The sequence below is a fragment of the Ictalurus punctatus genome, chromosome 18 (assembly GCF_001660625.3).
Source record: "Ictalurus punctatus breed USDA103 chromosome 18, Coco_2.0, whole genome shotgun sequence".
Classification (NCBI taxonomy): Eukaryota; Metazoa; Chordata; class Actinopteri; order Siluriformes; family Ictaluridae; genus Ictalurus; species Ictalurus punctatus.
In genome coordinates, this window is record NC_030433.2 from 5,967,435 (window position 1) to 5,979,961 (window position 12,527).

At 35.4% G+C, this 12,527-nt stretch overlaps 1 protein-coding gene and 1 long non-coding RNA gene across 3 annotated transcripts; one reads left to right on the forward strand and one right to left on the reverse strand.

Moving 5' to 3' along the window:
- Nucleotides 1-226: 226 nt before the first annotated feature.
- LOC124629141 (uncharacterized) lies at nt 227-10,991 on the reverse strand. Its single transcript, XR_008398334.1, has 2 exons — nt 10,913-10,991; nt 227-540 (listed from the first exon to the last, which is right to left on the reverse strand). It is a non-coding gene; the product is annotated as an uncharacterized LOC124629141 (long non-coding RNA).
- gtf3c5 (general transcription factor IIIC, polypeptide 5) lies at nt 1,836-12,474 on the forward strand. 2 transcript variants are annotated; one of them, XM_047161736.2, is made up of 11 exons: nt 1,836-2,236; nt 2,989-3,184; nt 3,269-3,467; nt 3,956-4,151; nt 5,497-5,601; nt 6,769-6,883; nt 7,121-7,201; nt 7,642-7,724; nt 8,593-8,675; nt 8,745-8,947; nt 12,136-12,474. In XM_047161736.2, exons 1-11 carry the CDS (start codon nt 2,063-2,065, stop codon nt 12,297-12,299), a joined length of 1,599 nt encoding a protein of 532 aa, XP_047017692.1. In that variant the 5' UTR covers nt 1,836-2,062; the 3' UTR covers nt 12,300-12,474. The 2 variants fall into 2 exon arrangements, with proteins under 2 accessions (XP_047017692.1, XP_017349001.1); XM_017493512.3 differs by having other exon boundaries at nt 1,841-2,236; nt 8,805-8,947.
- The last annotated feature ends 53 nt before the right edge of the window (nt 12,475-12,527 follow it).

Genomic DNA, 12,527 nt, shown 5'->3' on the forward strand with positions numbered 1-12,527 from the left:
TATATATATATATATATATATATATATATAATCTCAGTATACCTCTTTATATTAAGCCATGATCTTCCTTTTTCACACACACACACACACACACACAAACAATAACTGGGTTTCTTATTACATAATTTCAGACTACGTCATTTACTTTTTCATATTGTTAATGTTTACTTAATTGGATAATAATAATAATAATAAGAAGAAGAAGAAGAAGAAGAAGAAGAGGAAGAATATTCCAGCCTTTTAGTTTCTATTGTGAATAACATTGGTTTATGAGATTTGCATTTATGAGATCATTGCATTCTGTTTTTATTTAAATCTATTTATATTTTACACAGCGTCCCAACTTTTTTGCCCTGTGTGTGTGGAGTTTGCATGTTCTCCCCTGTGCTTCAGGGGTTTCCTCCGGGTACTCCAGTTTCCTCCACCAGTCCAAAGACAAGCATTGTAGGCTGATTGGCATTTCCAGATTGTCTGTAGAGTGTGAATGTGTGCCCCTTGTGCCCCATGCTCCCTGGGATAGGCTCCAGGTTCCCCGTGACCCTGAAAAGGATAAGCAGTATAGAAGATGGATGGATGGATGTGTAGGATAGGCGGTATAATTCTTTAGATTCATATAGCACTGTTCTAGGCACTCAAAGCATTTTACATTGTATGGGGGGAAATCTCCTCAACCAACACCAGTGTGTAGCATCCACCATAGTGTGCCAGAACACCCACCACACACCAGCTATGGAAAATGGATGAATAAGAATAATGCAGCTAAAAGTTAAATGTTCCCAGAACATTCTGGGAATGTTTGTTTTTGGTTCCTGAAATTTCTAAGAACAGATCTTTTTAGATCAGTTTAACCTTGTTGCACAGTATATTTCAGAGAATGTTCTTCAAATGTTCCCATAAGTTTTAAATTACCTTGCGGTAACATGTGATAGTTTGGAGAACCTTTAAATAATTTGAATCTCTAGGGAACGTTGTGGTAACCTAGGATTGTTAAAAGAACTTCTTAAATGTAAGTAATTTAAGACAAAATTATTCATGTATTCCTACTGAACATGTAGGCAACAATCTCATGAAGATTTTATTTTATATTGAAATACAATTATTGAATTGTAGGAATCTGTAGCCTAACTAGTCCATGTTGGTTTTGCAGAATACACATTCATGTCTATAATACAGAATATTTATCAATCCCCATTTCCTTTGTGAAATATTTTAAACAGTGACTTACCTATTGTAACTTCTATGTAAATGTCTATCTAAATGGCCTATTAACTAACAGGAACCTTCGGAGAACTTCAGAAGCCTCCTTGAAGCGATTGTTCCTGGAACATTAGTTTGTAGTTTTAGTATTTTATTTTATTATTTTTTTTTTGTGAACGTTCTGAAACCATGAAACAGCGTTACAGGAATGTTCTTGGAGGGTCCTTGTTCTTGTAGTTTCAAAACAAAACAGTACCTAAAAGCAACATTATCATAAGAGAACATTGCTTATCAGTTGTCATGTCACCATAAAAGAACGTTAACGGTTCCCAGTACTTGTTAAGAACAGTGCTAACATTGTTAACCAGGAGATAACGTTTCCAGAAGGTTATAAAATGGTTCTAAAAAATTCATCATAAGAGAACCAAATGTTAACGTTAGTGAAACCCTTTTTTTGTTTTCTGAGCAGGGAAAACAAAACAGCAAATTGAAAAAGATTACAACGTCTGTATTGAAAACTCCCAATCTGGCAACACTCACAGACATTGAGAGGTTTCCAGCCTTTTCAAAATAAAAGGTCTTATTTTAGTTTATAATGTTGTGTATTAAACGATAGTCGGTATTCGCAAAAATGACAAGTGTTGAAAGGAACTGTTTTTGGATTTGTAGACTTTACAAATGATAAAATGTTTTTATTTTTTTATGACCCCCAAAATTTGATTTCTCTGGGTCACGTTCGTCAGCGTCGGAACTAAGTATATTTAGTTTCGTTTCCACCCGGAATGTTTTATCAGTCAGACATTTTCGCTCATGTTGATGTTGACATGAGTGCGTGTGGGGGTTTGGTTAGTTTAATATTATAGTAATGGACGTGAAAGTAAACACAGCCTCCTCAGACACGGAGGCTGAGTGTAAAAGTAAAGACGCCGCAACGGTGCCGTTATCAGAGACCAGACTGGTTTGTATTGAATATCCGGGTTTGGTTAATAATGTGGACAAAATGCTGGCGACCATTGGAGGGGAACAGGGGCTGTCCAAGGTGATCATTTAACCTTACTGATTTAATAATAAAAAATTATTTATTTGTGTAATTTTAAAACATCTGTCCAATTTAAGGTTTTCTCTTTTACTTTGTATCTGATCATCATCATCATCATCATCATCATTTCTATTGTAACATTTTACACAGAGACTTGCTCCACATAAACAGATTAGAAAAACTGATCATGGGAATTTTACTGTAAGGGGATGTTTGTTTGTTTGTTTGTTTGTTTGTTTGTTTGTTTGTTGTTTGGAAGGAGTCTCTAGTGTTAGCACTTTGTAACAGTTGAAAGTTTTCAGACACAGGTAAATCAGATTTATGACAACATGACAAGCTGCAGGTTCTTTTCTGTCTTATTAACTTCGAGAGAGGAAAAAAGACAGACTAGTCACTGAACGACTTTATAACTGTTCTAATGGTTTATAGCTGTTACAGCGTAAATTATAGCAGGAAATAATTCATTAAATGTTGCTATAAACAGTTAAAGTATATTTGTTAATAAATTAAATGATAATAATGTTGGAAAGTTTCTGCAGTATATAAGAAGTGCAAAAAACCCATTTCAGTGTGTGCTGTTGTTGGAAATTAATACATTTTTCTGTACATTATGTTTTGATATATGCATAATGTATGTGCATAAGAATAAGTGTCATTCTGATACAAGAATACATCTTCTCTCTCTCTCTCTCTCTCTCTCTCTCTCTCTTTCTCTCTCTCTCTCTCTCTCTCTCTCTCTCTCTTTTTAACAGACGTATGGAGACTCGTCCAAACGGCTGGAGCTGCGGTATCGTCCCCAGGACCCTTTCTGTCACCCTGTATGTGGGAATCGCTATTCTTCCACCAACCTGCTCATCCGAGTGCGGCGCAGAACAAACAGACGCAGCGGGGAATCTCACGTCATCATGGAGATCCTGGGCCTTATAGACACCACGTATAAATTTCAGGGTACACTACTCTATCCAATGTTCCATTAATACAAAATTCTCCCACAAAATCCTCTAAACTTAAACCTGTTTATTTTTCATGAAGGAATGGCAGATTTTCAGTACCTGGCTATGCACAGAGAGGCTGACGGATCCCAGATCTCTTTGTATGACAAGGTCATTTTGTGCAAACCTGAAAAGAAGGCGTTCTTTGACCAGTCTGTGCCGCTCTTCCTTCCACCTCCCATCTTCTCTCGTCTGGACAACCCGGTGGATTACTACTACCGGCCAGATATTGTCCACAAGTAAGCACACTGCTTTTTCATAAGTCCCATATTCATGCACGTAATCCTATTATGGTCAAATAAAAATTAATTTGCGTTAAAGTCAATTTTATTGAATGTTTTTTATGATTAAATCTTATTGAGGGAATTACTATAAGTGGTTAAGGTGTAAAAATGATTATTGCATCATCAACAATTTTAAAAAGATTTGAGTATAGAGTGTGTGGCATTCAAGTGTTATTGCATCATAAAATATAAGAGCCAGTCATGTTCCAGTATGCAAATACATTTGAGATATATCAGACATTTTCTATACCATGCATTCAGCTGGCCAGATAACAAAACTACATGAACATCATGGTCTAAAAAATAATTTGTAACCTTTGGATTTGAATCATTTCAACAATCAGCTGGGTTTAGCTGGTTAATGTTGTAAAGTCTAATGTAAAACACACTGCGTTCTTTGTATTCAAATCATTTCCATTATTTTACCATTTCAAAATATACAGGGAAGGAAACGCTCCGCATTTGCTCACCAAAGAGAACCTGATTGGTCCTAACCGAGCCCGGAGAGCCCATAATGCCATATTTGTGATTTTTGAAGATAAGACTGTCCCAACTGAGCCACTAGAGGCTGCTAAGGTGAACTGGCAGAAAAACGCTATGCACCACAGTGACCTCAAGGCAGAGGAGGAAATGAGGAAGGTAAGCTTTTAAAGACATTTGCAACTGAAGTGTTGGGAATATATGATTTATGTTGCCTTTATGTTATAAAAATATACAGTGCTGTGAAAAAGTATTTGATTTCTTCTGTTGTGCATATCTCCTACTAAATAGCTTTAGACCTTCAAACGAAATACAACATAAAACAAAGGCAACCTGAGTAAATGCACAATACAGGGTTTTTTTTTTTTGTTTTGTTTTATTTATTGAAGCAAAAGAAAATTCTCCAAAACCTATCACCAATGTGAAAAACTAATTGTCCCCTTAAACTTTCATCAGTCTTTCACCTACTTCTAGGACTAGGACTAGGACTTACTCCTGCGCTTTGGATCATTTTCTTGCTGCATAATCCAGTTGCGCTCGAGTTTCAATTTATGGACTGAAGACCAGACATTCTCCTATAGGATTTTCTGGTAAACATTATTACAAGTTGCCCCTCCCCTGAAGCAGCAAAGCATCCCCATATCATCACACTGCCTCCACCATGCTTGACCGTTGGTATGATGATGTTTTTGTGGAATTCTGTGTTTGGTTTACTCCAGATGTAACGGGATCCCTGTCTTCTGAACAGTTCCACTTTCGACTCATCAATCCACAGAACATTCTCCCAAAAGTTTTGAAGATCTTTAGGGTGTGTTTTGGCAAAATTCAGATTAGCCTTAATGTTCTTCTGGGTTAGCAGTGGGTTTTCCCCTCGCCTCTCTTCCACGGATGCCATTTTTGCCTAGTGTCTTTCTGATAGTGGAGTCATGAACAGTACCCATTATTGACGCAAGAGAGGCCTGCAGTTCCTTTGATGTTGTCCTTGGCTCTTTTGTGACTTGCTGGATGGGGCAAATACATTTTCACACAGGCCCAGTTGGTATTGGATAACCTTTTTGCTTCACTAAATAACTTTATCAGTTAAAACGGTATTTTGTGTTTACTCAGGTTGCCTTTTTTATTTAGATTTGGTTGTAATTTCTGAAACAATTTAGTATGAGATATACACAAAAACAGAAAAACTCGGGCAAACACATTTTCACAACACTATTTTTTTTTTTTAACAATCTAGATCTAAACTAATTGAAGAAAGAACAAAATCTTCATTCAAATTAGGCAGGTGTAGGACATATTTATGTTTTACAGTTAATTTTAGTACCTTTTATATATAGTTTTAAAGGTTTTTTTCTTCCAAGTGTTCCTGCCTTTAAGCAAGCACTTGTTAGGATGTGAGAGAGAACAGCTAATACCTTCCCGAAAAAAGTAGTAGTAAGTCAGCTCGAATATCCCCATTTTGTGTTTTTATGGTACGTTTAGTTATATGCGACAATGTTCCCACACACAGCTATTTGAAAGACGGCCCATATGGTCCCGCAATGCCGTTAAAGCCAACATCAACATTCACCCGGAGAAGCTGAAGATCCTGCTCCCCATTCTGGCTTATTACATGGTGAGTGAAAGAACATCATTTTGTTCGTTATTTTTTTTCAACTGGCTAGCAAATAATGATGACAAATCACATGTGATTGATGTAAACGTTCTGATCTGACCGTTTGGATGGAAGTCACATTGCTTCATATCAGATCTTTCAATGTGATTATATATTACTAAGGATTAATGCACAATTTGAAGGCATGCTGTTATATATATATATATATATATATATATATATATATATATATATATATATATAAAAAAAGAATCAGCAACAGGGTAGTGTGATGCATTACTGTTACTACCCTGAACCTGATTTCTTTTTGTTTTTGTTACTCTTATTTGCCAAAGATTACAATTTGTAGTAATTAAAGAATGACACACTATACTTTTTTTTTTATTCTTTTTTTTTTATTTTTATCCGTTTATAGGTACATTTACTGTCGTCCCTGCCCCACCCTCTCCCTTCCCTTAAGGTTAAAACAAAATGGTAATGTTATAGAGAAACTATAAAACAAGACGCAAAGTGTCAGAAAACTTAAACGAACAGATTTAACCCTGGCTGTTAAATAATTACAAAGCACAAACACTGGAGACCTCTTCCTAAAATGTTCAATAAACAACCTCTGCTTGCAGACAACCTCACGATATCAACAATCACAGGGTTTTCAAAAAAAATCTGTTTATGTGCAGCGTCCCCGTCCCGGTGTATATCCCAGTGTAAGCTACAGGAGTATAGAAGTGATAACATATTAGAATGAGCACTTTAATATAAACCTTTGAATATAAATCATAACAATAAAACTAAACCTTTAATAGAAAATGTATCAAAACCTTCTGACCAAACAGAACTGAGAATTCAAGAGTGCTATGGTGTAAATATCATATAATATATTGACCCTTAGTTGTTTAGTAGCAAAGTGCATTGAATTATACTGTATAACATATATATATATATATATATATATATATATATATATATATATATATATATATATATATGTGTATATATATATATATATATATATATATATATATATATATATATATATATATATATATATATATATATATATATATATGTATGTATATTTATATATATATATATATATATATATATATATATATATATATATATATATGTATATATGTATGTATGTATGTATGTGTGTGCGTGCATCAGTTGACCGGGCCATGGAGAAGCTTGTGGGTGAGGTTTGGTTATGATCCCCGTAAGCACACGGAGGCCAAAATCTACCAGGTTCTGGACTTCAGAATCCGCTGTGGAGTGAGACATGGTGAGTAACCACGAGTGGTTGAGTCCGACTGCACGTACAATATGGCTGTATTTCAATTCTATCAGTTTATTTTATAAATAAGAAAAGAAATTGGATCAAGTATTTGCAATAGACTCGTACAAATCTGTTCATCTACCAGTACCATAAACATTTACTTTGTCCTAGTTTTTCTTAGTTTGTTCAAAACACATTTGTAATTATTGTGATGCTTTGTTCTCTCTGTTTTTCTCTCCGTAGGAAATAGCTTCAATGATATACCAGTAAAGGCTAAAAGAAGTGCCTACCAGTACACTCTTCCAACCTCAGTCAACAAGGCAGGTGAGGGAATACTTAGTATTGTTTCATAGAGCCTGCTGTTCTTGTGAGCTTAAAGGTGTTTCTAGGCCATTGTTTTTGTCTGGAACATTCTTTATATCGCTTCTTTAATTAACAACTGATAAGGCTTTACAGCACATTCTACTATACTTTATGGAAAACACTGTAATATACTCTCAGCGTGCACTTTATTAGGAACACTAGTACACCTGAACATGTCTACAGGACGATTGAAACTAGACGGATGAATGATTTTCCAATCTTCATCCAGTTTGGGTGAACGTGTGTCCACTAGAGCCTCAGATTCATACTGGAGGAGCCTCAGATTCATCCTGGAGTGGAACCTGATGCTTTATTTTGCTGTTGTAACCCATCTGCCTCAAGGTATCAGCATTGTTTCTTTTCCACTGACCCTTTGATTAATTTTTTTACTGCACTTTTAGCGCCTCAGGCAGCTAGTGTGAAGGACATTGCCCAGGAGAGTTCATCAAGCACCCTATCCTCTTCAACAAAATACATTCTTAAGGTAAAAATTTAATCTATACCTTCTCTTAGGGCACTTGTGTGTTTTGTCTATCTGAAGATTTTCTTTTTTTTTTTGTATATTAAAATTATGAAAATTTCACTTCGTTGGTATTGGCTCTTTGCAACAGTCCTGATTTTAATCCATCTGTCTGGCCTTTAAAATAACTGTGATAATGACTGGCCAGATGTGCAGCAGCATTACCGTTACCACCCCAATGTTGGCCCATTTCCCATTCCAGCATTTCCTGATGTTCTGTTATCACTTACATTATAGCAGCTACAAACCTTCGTTCCATCATCAGCCCCCCCCCCCCTTCCCCTCTCTCACTCTCTCTCGAAATTAATAACACAAAAAACCCATAGCGTGTCATGTTACATTTACATTTATGGCATTTGGCAGATGCCTTTATCCAGAGCGACTTGTATAAATTTTTCATTTACAGATCTGAGCAGTTTAGGGTTAAGAGCCTTGCTCAAGGGCCCAACAGTGGCGGCTTTCTGTAACAAAGTGCTAACACTGGAGACTCCTTCCAAAAATGATTAATAAATCTCCTCATAGCACACTTCACCATCTGAACAGTTTTATTGAGCATGCTGATGTAGAGAGGTTGCCATATTGTATCCCTATATAAGTTGTTACTATAGAAACATATTAGAATGAGTGCATTAATATAAATTGTTGATTTGATACCTTCTGATCGATCCAATTCAAGAATTCAATAGTGTATTGTATGTTGCTTTGCTTTATATGTTGCAGCACTTACTAGATGACAAAAAAAAACCCAACAATTAGTGACATATAGTGGCATTATAATTCTATTTCATCGATTTAAAAAAAAAAAAAAATCACATAAAACAATTTACTGCAGGATTCGGTTTATATATTCCGTGAGGGAATGTTACCACCCTACCGACAGATGTTTTACCAGCTGTGCGACCTGGATGTAGAGAAGTAAGGCCCTAAATTACATTTAAAAATGAATTTTGTCTCAAGAAAATTCTAAATGTTAAATATGTACAGCTTTACAGTACACTTGCCTGCATGTCTAGTGAATGCCTCTTCACGATTGATCCCTGTCAGAATTAAAAGCATCATCCATAAAAATGACGGGAAGGAGGAAGTGTGCGACGAGCGTGACGGCTGGTGTTTGCCACGGACTTCAGACGAGCTCAGAAACATCATCTCTTCCATGATCGCGCAGGTGGCGCGAGCCAAAAGACCTTGTAAGTGCTTGGCGCACACAGCTGTTGCTTTGGACAGGCACATATCACACAGTCCTTTTGGTGCAAGAATAGAACTAGGTTTTACACCAAGTTTAGTCACTGTTGGCTAATAAAAGAATACAAACTAGGGGTAAATGTTAGGGGTCTCACAATGCCTAATCTGTATCTGTTTAGTGCTCCAAGTATTTGTATTTGTATCTGCATTTGGATCTAACCCTGAAGTGGGAGTGGACAGTTCCTCAACCTCAGCTACGTCACTCGAGTTCATAATTTGTCTCAACTAGAGATGTGTACGGGACTGTCCTTTTTAAATTCCTATCTCACAAATTTAGTTGGTTCTATTACTCAAAATATGAAGAAACTAGTAGCCTAATTTAAACCACTGCTACCCTGACCAGGCAGTCACTAAGGATGAATGAACGGTCACATGGTCTTTTGTCCAGCCAGCTTCATATCTGAAATGAAGTAATGCAGAAACCTCTTGCTCAAACGACTTTTTTGTTGCATACTGCAGGGCTCTACAGTGCGACCATTTCACTCGCATTTGCGATTGAAAAGTTCTTTGTGCGACTGCATAAAAATATTTAGGAGCACCGGTGCGAGTGACCTGTTCGTAATTGTATAATACAATCGGAATAAAAACTAAAACTGCTCGTGACCTGCTCGTGTAGGGACAGCCGTAAATTAATAATAATGTTAACGCTACAAGGTGGGTTTTAATTCAAACTTCTTTATTAAATAATTCCTCACCAATCATAATCAAGAGTAGCAACTGTTCAGTCTGTACACATACAGTACACTGCCGCTCTCCTTCACTCTCTTCACCAACTCGTCCCGGCTCACGCACAGCGCATTCACTTCATTTAAACTCTCTTTAAACAACTTAATGGTTGCCAGATATCACTAGAAAAGTCAACTCCAGTTTCCATGTTTTGATTTAAATATAACTCAATATTATCAGCAGACATGGCAACAGTGTACTGGGGGAACCGATCTAAAAGGAACAACTGATAAACAAACAAACAAAAAAACTAATAAAATGTAAAGACAGAAAATGTACTTAGTTATAAATAAATAATTTAATATAAAAAAATAGATGTTATAATAACTTCATAAAATGAGAAATTAAATGATGTTTAATTACTATGGATTGCATTTAATATCAATTTGACATTAAACTTAGTTTGCTATTTCCTTGGAAGGCTATTAGCTTTTTTCCTAATATGGATCATGCTTGTGTTAGTCTATTTTTAATTAGGACTCTTTATTGCTTAATCTATTTAAAAATAAATAATTTATGCTTGTTTATTTATCAGTTAACCAACAGTATTTCTCATCGCTATTATTTAAATTCAATTAACATTGACCATGAGCAGAGAGGTTACGTTTAACTGTTTATGACAGACCTCCTGATTAAAGCTTAAACAAAACAAGGTTGGTATCTGGATCAGTATCGGCTGTAAAAATCCTGATTGGAGCATCAGTAATGAATACCATTAAACTAAAGCGCTTTGCATCTGACGTCTAAATGGACTCACCCAATCACATTCTATATGAGATTATTCAGATATATACACAATGTACATAGAGCGGATCGAGAACTGACTCCAGCCCAGAACCATGACGGTGGAAAATGTCTAATAGTGTAGCTTTAAATATATTTAAGAGGAGCAGACTTCAAATACTGAACATTGAGGTTTTTTTTGCATACAGCCTGTAAAATTAACTGAAAATATTAAATTTAGTTTATCAGAAGGTAAATTAATTTGTCATGGCTCACACTATGTTCCTAAATTCTGTCATAATTGACGAGCTTAAGTTTTCTCATGCCTACTTGTGTGTTATATTGTGGTAAATTAACCATCTCTGGAGAAGAAAAAAACAACAACAACAAAAAAAAAACTTCAACTGTGCTCCTAAATTTTTGTAATTAGGAGCACAAGTGCACCTAAAAGAAATTGTTACCGTAGAGCCCTGATATTGTAGGATCCCAGTCCCGATGATGTTCTCAACCAGATGCCCTGTGAATAATGTACCATGTACCATGTATTCACTCATATGAATGGAATAGATAAGTATAAATAGTTTTTTCAGTGTTTTTAACCTTCATTGTGATTGCACCATTAGCTTAGTTGAATATTGACTGGCATTCTGGATCCAGAAGATACACCTGCATTTTTTTCCAGTGCTACTGGAAAATTTGGGTCTGATATAAAGGCTTATCAGATAGTGTGCTTATTAGTTTTGATTGAACACTGAACATGGTATCTAGCACAAACTTTTTACTCAGTATAAATCTGTACCCAAGTGTGGTTTGAATATCTTAGACACCCTTATATGACTGTGGCTTGTGTTTAGTTATATAATCATTTGACTCTGCGGTCTGAGTTTCTGCTTATTCATAAGTGGAATTGCAGCTGCTTTTAAAATAACCGTGTAGACCAGTTGTCTGGCGGAGGTCGCTGTGGTTGAACTTTGGAGAACAGCCAAAAATGATTACAAAAAAGAAATGTAATTAAATTTTGGTCCAAATTGAGTTTTTCTGCCAGGAATATACGTTAACATGTCGACTTTAAGAAACAGTTAATATATTTCACCAAAATGACGTGGAAATGTTTTGTTTAATTTATAATCTGTGGAGAATATGTTGGGTGAGGAAGCAGTTTAACAAACTCTGTCTGAATAAAGATGCCTGAAACTTCGCTACCTAAGGGTGATCAAGTTGTTGGATAGCTGTGATTTGCAGCAAAACAAACATAAACCTGATCAATTCAGCGTGTAATCAGTTACCTGCTGTTAAAATGTCTGCCATACTCCTGCACCATCGCATCATCATCAAAACAGAGAAAAGCTCTTCTGTAAAGATGACAAAGTTTTCAAATGTTTAAATGACCTAATAAAAAGACATGGAATTTAGCCAATTTAGTTAATTTTTCGTAAAACATTTTTATATATATATATATATATATATATATATATATATATATATATATATATATATATATATATATATAATATATATATATATAATATATATATATATATAAATTGTTTGCCATAATGATTGGGTTTACTTCTTTTTACTTAAAACGGTATCTCAGTAATATACTGTATGTCATTTGGCTAGGGGTGCCTAAACTTTTGTATTCAACTGTACATACATGTACATAAATTGCTGGTTTTTGCAGCTCTGTCTTCCCCGAAGCTGAGGCCTGTCCGGGCCGGACGTAAAATCGAAGAGAGTGACGAGGATGAAGACGACAACGACGAAGACGATGATGACGACGATGAAGATTTCAAGCCTGATGGGAGTGAAAATGAAATGGAGACAGAAATGCTTGATTACATGTAAACTAGAATTGTGGACTTTAAGCTGATTAAGTTGACTTAAGTTAATGTTGAAAGTGAATAAATGTCTTTTGTAAAAATAATTATTTGTTCAATACAGAGAGTTAGACTGACATGCTGAATGTTATGTGGCTAATAATTATAATAATAATAATAATAATAATAATAATAATAAAAATTGTCCTGGATTTTTTTCTTAGTAGACATTTCATAGACATAAATGAGGGCTATC